At 33.8% G+C, this 16,083-nt stretch overlaps 1 protein-coding gene across 3 annotated transcripts in view; it reads right to left on the minus strand.

Annotated features, from left to right (window-relative positions):
- Window positions 1–1,668: 1,668 nt before the first annotated feature.
- LOC124948979 (E3 ubiquitin-protein ligase MIB1) overlaps window positions 1,669–16,083 on the minus strand; it is a 449,838-nt gene continuing 435,423 nt past the window's right edge. For 2 of the 3 annotated variants that reach the window (XM_047493417.1, XM_047493416.1), the window contains exons 10-15: window positions 4,169–4,388; window positions 3,546–3,856; window positions 3,126–3,300; window positions 2,833–3,034; window positions 2,370–2,545; window positions 1,669–2,144 (exon numbers count right to left, since the gene is read on the minus strand). In XM_047493417.1, coding sequence (XP_047349373.1) covers window positions 2,004–2,144; window positions 2,370–2,545; window positions 2,833–3,034; window positions 3,126–3,300; window positions 3,546–3,856; window positions 4,169–4,388 — 1,225 coding nt within the window. In that variant the 3' untranslated portion in view covers window positions 1,669–2,003. The remainder of the gene's footprint in view (window positions 2,145–2,369; window positions 2,546–2,832; window positions 3,035–3,125; window positions 3,301–3,545; window positions 3,857–4,168; window positions 4,389–16,083) is intronic. The other variant, XM_047493418.1, reaches the window with a different exon arrangement.

A 16,083-nucleotide genomic window follows, 5' to 3' on the forward strand; every position in this document is an offset into this window, starting at 1 on the left:
ATAATATTAATAATAATAATAATAATAATAATAATAATAATAATAATAATAATAATAATATAATATAATATAATATAATATTAATAATAATAATAATAATAATAATAATAATAATAATAATAATAATAATAATAAATTGTGTGCTATTATGAGGCTCTTTCTTGGAATTATACTGTTTTACAGAAAGGCAACTTATTGTTTATAGCCAAGTTGGGAGCAATTCATATTTTTGCCAGATATGAAGTTTTCATGTCATATTTGTGCTATAATCATTATTTTAAGAACATATGAACAGATTATAAGAAAGAAAGAAAGAAAGAAAAAAAAAATGGAAGAACAAATAAATCATACATAAATTCTCATTCATTATTATCATATCAATATTTTAATTGTTTCTTAATGAAATTTATCTTGCTAAAATATCATAATATTGGAGTTGTATCACGCTATATAATTCCATATATATATAATAAACTAAACACATATTAAAATATATTGAAAATAATGATAATGTTTACATGTTTCGATAAAACAAGCTTTGTCAACTAGAAGACTTTTCTTGTCATTGACAATTATTATCACATTCCTGACAATAATATCGTTATATATGATTCTGTTATTCTACAAGTCTCATCTAAATATTGATTATATTATTAATGCAATTGATTAACATAATTTCGTATTACGTTAGTTATAAAGTTCTACTTATATATAATAGCAAAATTTACTATAGTAAAACAAGAATTGTTATTATTTTGACAAAGAAGTTCTTCTTATGATAATAACAATATTTGTAATTTGATGCATGCATATTCATAAATTTGTGTATGTATGTGTATACACATATACATAATATATATATATATATATAAAAGGACGTTGAAGAGTATTTTATGCATAATTGCAATAAAATATATCTACCAAGAAATTTTTTTTTCTATATAATAGTTTCTCAATTTTTTTCTTTTTTTTTTTACATAAAATTATATTTATCAAATTAGTGATGTGTATTAGGAACATACATACTAATCATACATTCTCATTTAACAGGTAAGATATAGAAAGATTATTTCTTTTTCTTTTCTTTTTTCAAATGTTCAATCCATGGATGATGATAGTCAACAATTAAGCATGAAAAATGTAAACAAGGCAGTTGTTGTACGTATTACTAATATACGGAAGTATTAAGTAATATAAGAAGTACTCTTATTTAAGTATATAGTTCTCTTGTATCAACAACAAATACTACATACATATGAATAATAACAACATGATGATTATAGCCTTATTAATTCAAACATGGCGACCTATTCCTACATAATCGTTTATGTATCTTCCAGTACAAATTATGTTAATTAAAAGTATTTAATAACGGTTATTAATAATGCTAATTAATTTATATATATATATATATATATAATAAAAGTAAAGTTATTTCTGATTTTCATTAATCAATAAAAATCCTAAATTCCTTGTTAATTATTTTTACGAATAATTAATGTTAAATCGATAATTAATTCACCAAACTATTATTATTGCTCTATTAAATTTAATGCCAAATTGGCTACTACGTAAACATTCGATCCTACTAATATTCATGGCATCATTTAAAAAGCGAATAAACATTTTTAATAAGACTCGAATTAGTCGAAAGTTATGCATTTCGTATTACGTTTTCTTTTTCTTTTTTTTTTCTTTTTTTTTTCTTTTTTTTTTTTTTTTTTTTCTTTCTTTACTACACATCTATACTTTTTATTATTTATGTGGATCTTCGCTAAAAGTCCTATACGACGTGTACATACGCTTTAATGTAAATTTTACGATCGTGTATACATACTTCTCAATAATGAACATGCAATTAATAGGACCATCGCGATGACAGGAAATGGGAAAGTTCATGGTCGTTATGATCCCAGGCGTTATTATGATGCGCAATAAGGAATTACTACGTTATTAGATAATTATTATTCCGATAGTCTAATTCGAACTAACGGTCAGTCTCTTCAATAGAGCAAAATACGTTTGTCTACGGCTTTGCGGCATATTGGACACTCCGACATACGATCGCCACACATTTGGCAGGTTCCATGTCCACAGAGGAAGATCATATTTTTTAAACGATCCAAACAAACGGGACACATTGTCTGAAAAGAAAGAGAGAGAGAAAAAAGAGATGAAATTTTTTCTCTTAAAGAAAAAAAAAAAAAAAAAAAAGAAGGTTACCGAAATTATCATTACACCCTCTTCCCACTCCCTCCCCTTCCCACATATATATATATATATCTTTTCTCGATTAATCCTATAGAAAATATTATTTATTCAAAAAGTCTATAAACGAACGGCAAAGAAAATACATAAGAGAGACTGACTTGCTCTTTGATATCTTGCAATTGCTGTTGAAGCTTTTGAATATCGCTGTGAGACGTGTCTCGACTTCCATTGTTCATCAAAAGAGCTTCCCCACCACTGGTATTAGTATTGGTATTGACGGTTGGTATTGGCACTGGTTCTTCTTCTACGTCAGCTTTAACCTCCGATATGGTTCCTTCAAATGTAAAATCAATTCGTTTGATGATCCTAATACGTTTCCTCGATTTTCTTCGCATTTGTTACCAGCGACATAAGGCAAGTTTTTCCCTTTATTTTTTTTTTTTTTTTTTATATATATATATATGTATATAACAATACCAAATTAACTAATCTTACATATAGGTGAACGTATATGTTACGAATCATTGTGTTAAAGATTTAATAAAAATGTTTAATGAGTTTAATTTGAAAATGGGAAATAATGGTTGCAAGGACGCTCTGGCCAAAGCGAGATCTTTGTACCTGAGGCATTGCACCCCTTAACGTAAGTGACATCACCTTCTCCACCGCAGCAAATCGAGAGCGGTACCATATGTTGAATTTGTGTTCTGCATTGAACACATTTTTTCATCAAGGCAGCGCAACTTTCGCAGGCGCACATGTGACCGCACGGACGGAACAGGATATTGGCCTTGCGATCGGAACAAACAACGCATTCCTCGATCTGTCGACAATAATAACAAATAATTGTAATCGTTAAAAGAAATCTCGAAGGAATATATAATATTTGTATTTTTGAACTTATCATCGTTTACCTTTAATTTCGAAAGAATATTTTCCCTACAGATTAGACATTTTTTCACTCTTGGTGCGCAAACGTTGCAACAGGCAACGTGTCCGCACGGACTGAAGAGCATTTCACGTTTTCCATCGGTACAAACCAGACATTCGTCGATTGCTGCCGACGGTACTGCGGTTTCGATGTCGTGCCTAAGAATAAAAATCTTTATGAAGTCAGAAGAGGAGGGGGAGGGGGGACACAAATTTCATTCTTTTTCTTTTTCTTCCTTTTTTTTTTTTTATATTACTCGTTACCCTGTTTATCGCTATCGTTTTATTGAAATTGATTTTTGGTATTTAAAAAAGAAAAAAAAAATAATGGAAAAAAGAAGAAACAATAAAATCAAATAAAAAATTTCATAAAAATGAAAAAGTGCGATAAAAATGATACTGACGATTCCTTGTCTTTGTGACACGTTGTCAAAGTTTTACAAAGATTTGGATCGGGACATAGATCCAGAGGCGTTTGTCCCTTTTTATTCTTCAATTCTAGATCGGCACCATGAGCTGCCAGGAAGCAAGCGATGAAGGAACTACTCTTCTTGTCCTGACCCTGAGCACCAAGACCCATTAGAAGACGACCGACGTCTTGCACGTCCTGCAGCTGTCGCAGCTGCGACAAAGTATGATGCCTCAGTGCTTCGTGAAGGGGCGTGTCACCGTCCTTGTCGGCAACGTTCAAATTCGCACCTTCTCTTACCAATAACTGTAAGAATGATAATCATTGAAATTCAACTTTCAAAATCATTGCATTTCTATCAGATGCATAAGCAAAGTAATTATTTATTTATTTATTTATTTATTTATTTATTTATTATTGTAAACGAGCTCGCGCACGAGATATATATTCGAAGAAAAATTTTCGTATGATTAAACGATTGGATTTATCGGATAACGTCATATGAATTCGTATATGAATTTATATAAATCTATTTATATAAATAATTTGAATATAGATTATCTAACGATTATTCATTTATTTTCTATTAGAGAATTATTATATCCCTCTTATACGTACTCGAACAATTTGCGTGTGCTGTCGTTCAACGGCGAGATGTAGAGCGGTCTGCAAATTCACATTTTGCAAATCCAGATCGGCTTTTCCAGCGCGCGCCAATTGTTCGGCAACTTCGACGTGATTGTTCAGAGCTGCCAGATGAAGAGCCGTGTATCCATCGTCCTTTTTCTCGTCGACGATCCACGGCCTCGGTAATTTCGATAGCAGGACGCGCATGGCACTGTAACAATGAAGAAAAAGAAAGGCAATAGAGATTAAAAAAAAAAAAAAAGAGAAAAAAAAGAAAAAAAAAAAGAAAAAAAAAGAAACACGTTTAATCGTTAAAATCGCTCGACCCATCTTTTTTCTTTTTCTTTCTCTCTCTCTCTCTCTCTCTCTCTCTCTCTTTTTTCTTTCTTTTTATCCTTATCCTCTTTATAAACAATCTCATAATTCATAAGAGCGAACGTTACGAGCTAAATAATTACGGTCTTCTTACGTTGGCGCAACGACGTACTTCCTCTTAAGAGCTTTGTCCTGCTTTCTCAAGTAAAAGAGAGAGAGAGAGAGAGAGAGAGAGAGAGGGAAAGAGAGAGAGAGAGAAATAAATCATTTCTCGTTCTAAACTTCTCGACGATTTTCAAAAAGTACAAATTTACATTACGATTAATAAACGAAGCGAATGATAATGGGTCGTACAAGGAAATGAGATTTTCCTTTTTCTCAACTAACGGAGTCTTTAGCGAGTCTTTTATAAATTCCATCGAAAGACACTCACACGTAGAGATGGAATAAATATTCTTCTATGTACATACATACATACATACATAGATACATACATCAGATCATGGGCGATTGTGATATCGATAACGTTGAAATTATTTTACGTTTATATAGCAATCCGTGACACATCGGTAGTAACATTAACAGATGCAATTGTCAATTAATGAATATCATAAACCATGGTTATCGCAGAGGATTATTTTGGAAGATTATTATTTAGTACCAAAACTGCGTGTACTATAATAACCATAACCACGCGGTTTATTCGCTTTATAGAATCGATCCGTGCCTCTCGTCGACTCGCGGTTTCGTGGTTCATTATGTAAACGATTAATAATGCGATATGAAAATGTCAATGATTTTACGATCTCAAGATATATTATAAATTCTATATAAAAATGAAAGGTACGTTTTTGATCGATCGATCGATCGATTTTCTCAATTGGAAATATATTATGAATCCCGATTGGTTTCAATTATAATATAATTTCATAATATATTCCAAGGTGTTTTTATATTTAAAGAAAACTTTCAATATCATTTAATTAATGAAATATTTTATTAAGACGTACATAACAACGACGACAGACAATAATAAATATCCAATTTAATTTATTCTCGTAGTAACGTTAAACAGATGAATACATTCTGACAAAAAGTTGGCGAGTCGTGCTAAGAAGGGGGAGAAGAATCGTCGTTTCTAATTACGATCCTGGAACGTGGACCCCATGGAGAGAGAGAGAAAGAGAGAGAGAGAGAGAGAGAGAGAAAGAAAGAGAGAGAGAGAGAGAGAGAGAGAGAGAGTCTGTGTCCCTGAGGTTTCCTACGACGAGAGACAGCTGTCTTTTGACAAGCTCTCCTCCTGGAGGCCATAGGAACACTGCTGAGCTAACAGACACACGAAGCTTGACATACTATTATATGAGCACGTGTTTTACTCGAATGAATATACGTATGTATGTTATATACGTTTATTCAATCGCGACACGCCGATTAAGAAGATTATGTGTGTGCGTGTGAGTGTGTTGCATCTTTTGGAAACAATTCTAGACCTTTAGAATATATATATATATATGTTTGTATACATGTATATGTACATAGAATGACTAACGATATATACGTCGTAGAAATAATTCATCAATATTTTCTTATGTCTCTTCTAAAAAAAAGTCAAGACATTGTTGTTTTTAACAAACAAAGATTTAAATACATACTTATGTACATATATTATCCTTTTTTTATCTCACTTTTTTTTTCATATTTTATATATACTCTATTACTTTTACACACACACACATATATATATATATATATATATATATATATATATATTTATATATTTTATTCCTACGATTTAATTGAATTCTTTAGCACGACATTACGATGCATCATTCCCGTTTTCACGCCGGCATCATTTCCTTCCGATTACAATGCAGTCAGAAACATTACTCCGACTCTATAAAACCTTTACGACACGTATATAGTCACGTATACGGCCAAGGTTCCGAGGTGAAGAGAGGAAAAAGTCTTAAGGGTAGGGGTTAGAGGTTAGTAGTAGTAAAAGGAGAAGGAGGAGGAGGAGGAGGAGGAGTAACTGGAAGGGTTTTTTTTTTTTTCTTCGTGGATTTCTTTTTCGTAGGCGTCATAACGACAGCATTTCGTTCATAGTAACAACGTGTCGTCGTCATCGTTGTGTTTGTCGTTGTCGTTGTCGTTGTCGTTGTCGTGCCGCAAAAGGTTGGCAGAGTTGGGGGTTGAAGGGTTGTTCAGAGAGTTCGCAGAGGGTGGCGGCCGTGAGTAGATATAGCTGACTTTTCCGACATGAATATGCAAACGGTTAGTTCCAATGTTGCCATTATTGCGTTAATAACTATAAATCGATTATCTTACAATTAGCAATTATGTTTGCGTTTCTCCCTTCCCGTTAATTTCCTCTCTCTCTCTCTCTCTCTCTCTCTCTCTCTCTCTCTCTCTCTCTCTTTCTTTTTCTATCAAACTTTGGTCATACCTTCATCAAGTTTGGTCACGCGTTGTCTATCGAGATAGACAGATGTATGTTATCACATTAACGATTAATATCTCGGATCCATATTATTTTGACATCGCTCCTCCATCTCCTCTCGTTTTTCTTTCATATTTTTCTTTCCTCCCGTTAATATTCTCGAAGGAAACCTAGTCTTATACTTATAGGAAGGTAAAAAACAAATCAAAAAAAAGAAAAAAAAAACAAAAAAATAAATAAATAAAAAAAGAAAAGAGAACTTATCCATTTACGTAAAAATCTCTGTCTTTGTCTTTTTCGCTCTCGTGTTAATCGATCTAATTAATCAGTTAATTATTTTTCATTTCATTGATCCAATCTCAATGTGATAGATAGTAGTAACGTTATAATGAATATTTTTTTTTTTCTTTTTTTTTTTTTTTTTTTCTTTTAATTTTCTTTTCTCCTTTTTACTGCTTTATCTTTTTCGTGATGTTTTTTATTTCCCCCTCCCCCTCCCTCACCTCGATGAAATACAATGCGGTTATACTTACGTACACGGAGTTGCAAGAAAACCAAGGAAAACGTATTCCTCGATCTAATACGATTTGAGATAGACGGAAAATGCTCGTTTCAAGTTCGCGAAGTCATAAAATTTGATGATAGTTCGTCGATCCCCGTAGGTCAATTTAGTTTCTCTATGATGGCAATGATCGTAATATATATATAAAAAAAAAAAAAAGAAAAAATAAAAAGAAAAAAATGACGACGTCGACGATTGGAATTGTACAATCTGATATCTCTATTATATGTCCATTATATTATATCTCAATATCGATTATGATTCTCTTGTTAATTTTACGTTATTGTAAGTTTTTTTTGTTTACGTTCATTGTTACTTAATTCTATGTTCGGACGTAGCCGAGTTATATATATATACAATATTCTCGAAGCATCAAAGAGGTACCCGGAGGATACGAGATAGTAGGTATTGAAGGAGATGTGCGATCAAAGTTTGCAACATAGCGACGGTCGTCCATAGCCCGAAGCTCCTTCGGATTCGGATCATTAGCTGCTACCTCGAAACTCCGAGTAAATAACAAACAGGAGCCGCTCGTGCGCGTAGTATTCCCTCCTATCGCAGAATGGGAATCTTGAAATCACGAGAAGATACCAAGATACGGTTCTACGAGTTCGATGAATATTTTAACTTTGAAAAATTTCGAACAAGAAACTACGTAATCTGCTAACAGTTGAATAATCTACGAAAGAGGAGTAGAGAGACAGAAAAATATATATATATATATAGAGAGAGAGAAAGAGAGAAAGAAAGAGAAAATCAACATAATTTGAAGATATTTACTCGTATGTACGTAAGTATAGCTATTATTATAATGCAATTAATTTTGAAAAATTTTGTATAAGAAAGTATTTAACGTGAATGTTTAATGGAAAAAATTTAAAAGATAAATAGATAAATAAATAAATATATATATATTTAGAGAGAGAGAGAGAGAGAGAGAGAGAGAGAGAGAGAGAGAGAGAGAGAGAGAGAAAGAAAAGATTAACATATACTGGAAACATATTTATACATGCATATATATATATATATATATATATATATAGTCGTACGTACATATGCATTAGTATTATTATAATACAATTATAATTGTATGCGCGATGAAAGAGTAAATTAGAGGAAAAATTTGTTATTCTAATCGTTTGAAAGGAAGACAAGTATGTGATAGAAAGAAATTAGCATTTGAAAAAAGTGCAAGGGGAAAGATGTAAGGGGAAAAAAAAAAAGAGAAGAAAAGAAAATAGAAAAAAAACGAAGAAAAAAGAAAAGAAAAAGAGAGAGAGAAAAAAAGGAAAGAATTGAAAAAAAAAAGAGCGGATGTTCGAGAAATTAATCACAGTAGGAGGATCGAGGAAGATCGATCATGGCCTCGGTCACTCGTCGCTGTTACGCAGTCGTGAGTTTATGTCGAGCATTTAGTGAGTCAATGACAGCCGTTCGAGGCATTCATCGAGCGGATTCGTGCGCGATCTTTCCATCTCTTTTCAACTTCTTCCCTCTCCCCCCTCCTCTTATCTCTTCTCTCTCAATCTCTCTCTCTGTCTCTGTTCTATCTCTATCTATCTATCTATCTATACTTCTCTTTCTTTCTTTGGACGATCATCGAGAACGAAATGCTCGTGGTGTTCCGTGGTGAGTCAGTGGGATCACGTGCCAACATGCTAAATATAATTGACACTACGAAAACGATCTATGGTACGTTCGAGGTATCGAAGCGCGAATATGCGTTCGATTTTTTGTTCTCTTTCTCTCTCTCTCTCTCTCTCTCTAACCATCTATCTATCTATCTATCATTCTTTCTTTCTTTCTTACTTTCTTTCTTTCTTTCTTTCTTTCTTTTTTTATTTCTCGAGGATCGAATCGACTCGTTCACGCAGTTCGTAATAGTCGATCACTTTATTGAGAATTGAAGAATTTATCTCGAGTTTTATTCGTATACGTAATATGTATCTACTTTGTGTTCTTATATATATATATATATATGCGTGTGTGTGTGTGTGTGTGTGGAGTACGTAAGTACCGATACGAGTACTTCTAGTTTATTCGTATAAGTGTTTCCGACGCGTACGCGAGAAAGAAAGAGAGAGAGAGAGAGAGAGAGAGAGAGAGAGAGAGAGAGAGAGAGAGAGAGAGAAGGAATCGTTGGATCATTACTGTTTTTGATCGTGATCTTACATTAGTTTCATCATGATCAAACGTTTTCCTTTTCTTTTCATCTTTGGCCGAATTTGAACCTTAATGTTTTCTACTTCAATTTCTGCACGTCATTCTGATAAAGAGAAAGAGAGAGAGAGAGAGAGACAGAGAGATAAAGAGAGAGATAAAGAGAGAGATAAAAAGAAAGGGAGGGAGAGAGAGAGAGAGAGAGAGAGAGAGAGAGAGAGAGAGAAAAGAAACGTTAGGTAAGTTAACGATAAAATATAAATATTTTTAATGCATATCTTTACTAACGAGAAAATATCTTTCCTCTCTCTTTTAATCGACTTTTGATAATTTCCTTGAAATGTTTTACTTTGACTTTAAAGTGTTTCGCAAAACGCTTAGTGGCTCTTCTTAATCTCATGAAGATCGTAATATTCTACGATCTTACGTACATATGCATTTATACAGTTACGATACATACATAGATTACTACGTATCTATGTATATTTTAAACGCTCTTTATTTAACCCGATTTATTTAAATAGACACATTCGCGTGTTCTCGTTTTACTCACGTCAAATATAAAACGCGTGCACTTCCAATAATCGCTTACTTTTCTTTTCTCATCGATCAAAATGTCTATCCCTTTGTATTCTACAAGTTCTCTTTTCTGAAGAATCTCAAAAGAATTCTAGGAGGAAGAAGAGAGAGAGAGAGAGAGAGAGAGAGAGAGAGAGAGAGAGAGAGAAAGAGAGAGGAGAGAGAAAATTCGTAAAATCTTCACGTACGTTTTTTACGCTCGACTTCGTTCTCTCTCTCTCTCTCTCTCTCTCTCTCTCTCTCTCTCTCTCTCTTTCCCTGTATTTCTCTCGTAGCTTTCGAATGATCGTTGTTCATCTTACCACATCCTTTTTATCTCTTTATTTCGAGATTCAACTTAGAAAAAAGATTGAAAGATTTTATCATGCGTAAAGATCGGAAAACGTTGGGCATCTTCTTGAGTATTTTCTCATATATCCTATATATTCTATACATATATACATATATATATATATATATATATATATATATATATATATATATATAATGTTATATAAAAAAAAAGAGAAAAGATCATTAAAAAAAATCTCATAGATAATTTTTTCAGATGTTCCATTGAAATAATAACGAAGTGTTTATTATTACAAAATGAACGTACGATCAAAGACGTATAAATAAATAAAAGGTGAAAGAGGAGGATCGGTGACAATTTGTTTCGCACAAAGATATCATAAATCGTCTTTTGATCTCGAATTCGTTTCATTCCATTCCGTTTCGTTCTGAATCTATTCAAGGCACAATGTCGCTCTATTATTATTTATCTATCTTCTACGATCAAGATTAATTTTATCCTACGATACACCATATTCATTAGGATCGTTCGTAAAACATTCACAGACTTTCTAATTGGTCCTTGATGATTTGCATTCTACGAGAGAGAGAGAGAGAGAGAGAGAGAGAGAGAGAGAGAGAGAGAGAGAGAGAGAGAGAGAGAGAAAGCTATTCTATCATATATTCGTCGTAATAAATAAAAAAATGTTGTTGCACTCGCCGCAACGGTGTGCCATAGTTTCGCGATAGCTCACAAGTTACGCACCATTCCTACCCATAGATCATAGAATTCCGGAAGCGCATCTACTTTACGACGAAATGCGATAAATTTCAAGAGAGCCCGGCGGGCTCTCTCTCCCTTCCCTTTCCTACCATCACCACCACCATCACCTCCACCAAGCCCCTTCCCATTTTCTTCCTTTCCGCCCAACCCAAACTCCAATCCCTAATATTTGGCTATCCCTTTCCCTTATCCTCAACCACCGGATATTTTCTTCCTTTTCGCGTTCTCTTTTTTCGATCTCGACGTTTGCACGATCGATTTCTTTCGACGACTCTCTTTCTTGTTTACCGTCTTTTCCAAACAGTACTGGTGTGTAGGCGTATCTCTGTGTGAGTCGGGGTGGGCGTATATATATATATATATATATATATGTTTTTCTCGATCACATAGAAAGTAGGATAGATGGAAACATAAAGAGATTTCTGCTCTCTTCGTTGAAAACTCATTGATTTCATATACATACATCCTTATTTATTTATATTTTCTTATTCATCATACATAAAGAATTTTTATTTCTAATAGTAATAATTTATTCTTAACCGGTAACCGGTTAAGAGTTTCGAAATATCAAAATATGAAGATCTTTATCGTCGACAGCTGGACTCGATTATGGAAACTGCATCGTGGAAACATCATGATCATTCGATACACTCTTACGTATGCAATTGAGAAAGAAAGTGTGTGGGGAGGGGAAATAGGAGAAAAGAGAGAGAGAGAGAGAGAGAGAGGAGAGAGAGAGAGGAGAGAGAGAGAGATGATCCGACATTGGTAGTGGTCGAAATATCCACATTTAAATTCCGATAAACTGAATCGAGTCGATCTTCATTCGATCTATCTAGTAGGAAGGAAGGAAAAAGAGGGAAAGAGAAAGAGAGAAGGCCCGAGAGGAAATGGATAAAAGAGAAAGAAATAAAACGATATACTGGAACCATGAGAAATGGTTGGCCATCGTGACGTAATTTCCGGCATACCTACCTCTGGCACTCCCATCCAACAGCGAAAGAAAGGCTTGAATTGATTCAAAGCGAACTCGTTTCGATCCATAATATCAAAATCTACAGAAACGTGCGAGGCTTGATAGTTATGGGCTTGCAACAATATTTGTTTTTTCTTTTTCTTTCTTTTTTGTTTTTTGTTTTTTTTTTTCCCTTGTCTCTGTGCGCATTCCTTCGATGCGAGGAAATTTCGTTCGAAAATTTTATGATTTGTCTTTTTTCTCCCTTTTTCTTTCTTTCTTTCTTTCTTTTCAAACAGATACACTACTTTCATTCATTCTGGCATTGTAAGGAAAACTTTTAATAACAAAGAAATGTAACGTATTGATAACAAAGGACTGTATTCTTGATTAGTTGCAGGACAATAATATTTAATCTCGAACGAGAGATACGAAACATCCTGATCTCAGGATTATCACTGGACGATGATGATAGCCGTTGGACTTTGAGTCAGATCTCAAGAGAAAGAGAAGGATATCTCAAGTTGGATACCGAGAGGAAGGATATCGATCATGGTCGGCTCGAAGGGAAAGGAAGGGACCAAGAATTCCGACTTTTATTACAATTTTCGAGTTGTCAGACGTCGAGTCCCGGGAAGCGCTTTGCTCGTCTCCGATTTCACTCTCGGAGCTACTCGCCGGTTTGGTGATGTTAGCCAGAGAGAAAGAGAGAAAGAGGAAAAGATAGATAAATAGATAGATAGATAGATAGATAGATAGAGAGAGAAAGAAAAAGAGAGAAAGAGAGAGAGAGAGAGAGAGAGAAAGAGAAGGATGGTTCTCTCGCATCCTTGTTCGCGAAAGAGCTTGCTCCTCTTCGTCCTCCTGACGAAAATTGAAATTCCTCGGGGATAACGTCGAAGGGGTTAGGTGGCGTCGCCGCAACGCCAGTCAGCAGAAAGGCTTGTCAGGAAGGGTGGTGAGGGGGAGGGGGTTGAGCGGGTAGTGATAGTAGTAGTGATGGTGGTGCCGGTAGTAGTGATGGTAGTAGTAGTGTGGGGGTAGGTTGGGATGAGGACGAAGAGGGTAGCTAGAGGTTCGGGGGTAGTGAACCGTAGGAAAACTAAATCACAACTACCAACTAATTCCATCCGGCGGCGGTGGTGAGTTTGAATTCCCGTCGAAGTGAAGCGAACGTTCGGAACGCCGCGCCCCGACAAGGAGGAACACACAGGACCAGTGTGTTCCTTCAGTGTCGATGAAACGTCGCCGTACACTGCGATAGGAGGGAAAAAGGGAAAGATAGTGGTGTTAGGGTAGGACGAACGAGGAAGAAGAAGTAGAAGACGATGAAGAAGAAGAGGAGGGAGGGTAGGGGAAAGGGGAAGCGACAAGAAAGCACTTCAAACGCACCACTTTGGCTCAAGCTCGCGTAATTTATGCGTTCAATACCCGACCACGACTTACCGAGAGAAAACGAAAGAGAGAGAGAAAGAGACAGAGAGGGGGAAGAGAGTTCGTCCTAAAAAAGAATTTATTAATTCCAAGTCGTGTAGACTTTTCAAAGTTATTACAAAAGATGTTCGCTCGTTACTCTCTCTCTCTCTCTCTCTCTCTCTACATATATATATATATATATATTGAAGCGATAGAAATCACAAGATCGAAATGGAGATACGACGAGGAGATGCCAATATGAAATAGAGTCACAGCTGCGACGAGAAATTTTTTCTTTTTTTTTTTTTTTTTTTTTTTTTACAAAAATACCGATGGCTAACTTATTTTATCTATCGACGAATGAATGATCCATTCAGAAATGATTTAGATGCGATTCTCATTGGGTGACCAAGGGGGGAGTTTTTTTTTTTTTTTTTTTTTTTTTTTTTTATTATCTTTTTTTCCTTTATTTTTTTACTCTTTTATCTTTTCCTTTCTCTTTTTTTTTTTTTTTCCTTTAAAACGTTGTTCCTTCGATTGGTTATTGATAAAGCAAAAGTCAAAGGGAGCTTCTTTTCTTATTGCTCGCAAGGAACTATCCTGCGAATCTCATGGTATTTTAGAATCCGCTTTGATCGTATTATTTTAGTTTTAATCAAGGTTTACTTTATCGAACGAAGTTTCTCGTTTGTTGTTCCTTTTTCTTTTTTTTTTTTTTCTTTCTTTCTTTTCTTCCTTTTTTTTTTTTCTTTCTTTTTTCTCTTCGTTCTCTATTTTCGTCATAAATCCAAAGATGCAATGACGAGAGTACCGGGTAAAAGTATATTAATCCGTAATTTTTTTCGAAGAGTAAGTATCTTCGGAGAAAAAAAGGAAAAAATGAAAAAAAAAAAAAGAAAAACAAAAGGAATGAAAAGGCGCGAAGGAAAAGCTATGTCGCTTGAGATTGACTTTACGTGGGTGCCTTAACAAAAGCAACCTTGACTGATATCCGCGTGTATTATGTACACATTGTATATATATAATAAGAAATTTTGAGATGAGTTGTCTTCTCTCTTTTTATTTATTTATTTGTTTATTTCTTTTTTTTTTGTATTTTATTTTTCTTTTTTTTTTCTTTTAAGACCCATCCGGAAAATGGCTGATATTTTTCAACTTGCTGAATGTTTTATTTCGAGGGAATATTTTATTACAAAAAAATGATCGAAAAAATGTGAATGACAGAAAAAAGATATAGATATAGAGATAAACAGAGAGAGAGAGAGAGAGAGAGAAAGAGAGAGAGAGAGAGAGAGATAAAGATAGAGAGATAGAGAGAGACATGGATAGATAATGAGAAAGAGAGATCTATATTTAAAACGTTAGAAAAACAGTATTGACATATCGAACAAAATTTATATCATTTGAGATTGGTAAATACTTGTACGTTAATTTTTTTTTTTTTTTTGTAATATACGTATTCGCGTAAAAATTTCGAGAAAAATTTTCAATTTCTCTCTGCCTCGGGAAAACTCTTTTATTTGCAGTTTTTATTTTTTTTTTTTTCTTTTTTTGTATTTTCTTCCTTTTTCGATCCATCAGACAAATTGATACAGTATATCGGATACGAATAAATCTTTAAATTATAGTTTTGTCGTCATCAGTTCAGTATCAATCACTACGTCAGTATATCGATATATAAAACGTATGTAGGTATTTGTTTAATCGAGATTGCACTTCGGAGCTACTTTTCACCAACATATGTATTTAGAATTGGTATAGATGTATTGAAAAACGTTTAGAATGATTTGAAAGGGTCGGAACTATAGGCGAACACACATGGCAAAAAGTACGCTCGCCGTCGACGATTTTATGCAAATGGATGGTCCGCCTTTTGTATACCCGTTTCTACGGTATAGTAGAATTTATTTATTTATTTATTTATTTGGACGGACGCGTTTAACGTATGCCAACGTTCCATGAAAAGGAACGAATTCGATCATTTTAAATGATTTACGATCAAATACAGAAATGCAAATAAAAGGGATAGCAATTTGTCAGAGTGCTACGTTTTTTTTTTTTTTTTTTACATTTTTTTTTCTTTCTTTATACATACCTACACATATACACACACAAGCGCGCGCGCGCGCGCGCGAACACATCTATACGTAGATATTAATTAACGAGAAATGTACGTAAAATATATATATATATATATATATATATTTATATTTTTTTTTCTTCTTCTTCTTTTGTACAGCAAAACAAAATATACATATAATTCTTTTCTTTCGTATAGTAAGAAAAAAAAAAAAAAAAAAAAAAAAAAAAAAAACAACGCGTTGAAAAGATACTAAATCGATTGGATAAAATCATGTAGATCGTGTTTGTTAATCGTTCGATCGTGGAAAAAAACAACAACCCAGTAACAACACTAAACGATCGA

The sequence above is a fragment of the Vespa velutina genome, chromosome 4 (assembly GCF_912470025.1).
Source record: "Vespa velutina chromosome 4, iVesVel2.1, whole genome shotgun sequence".
Lineage (NCBI taxonomy): Eukaryota > Metazoa > Arthropoda > Insecta > Hymenoptera > Vespidae > Vespa > Vespa velutina.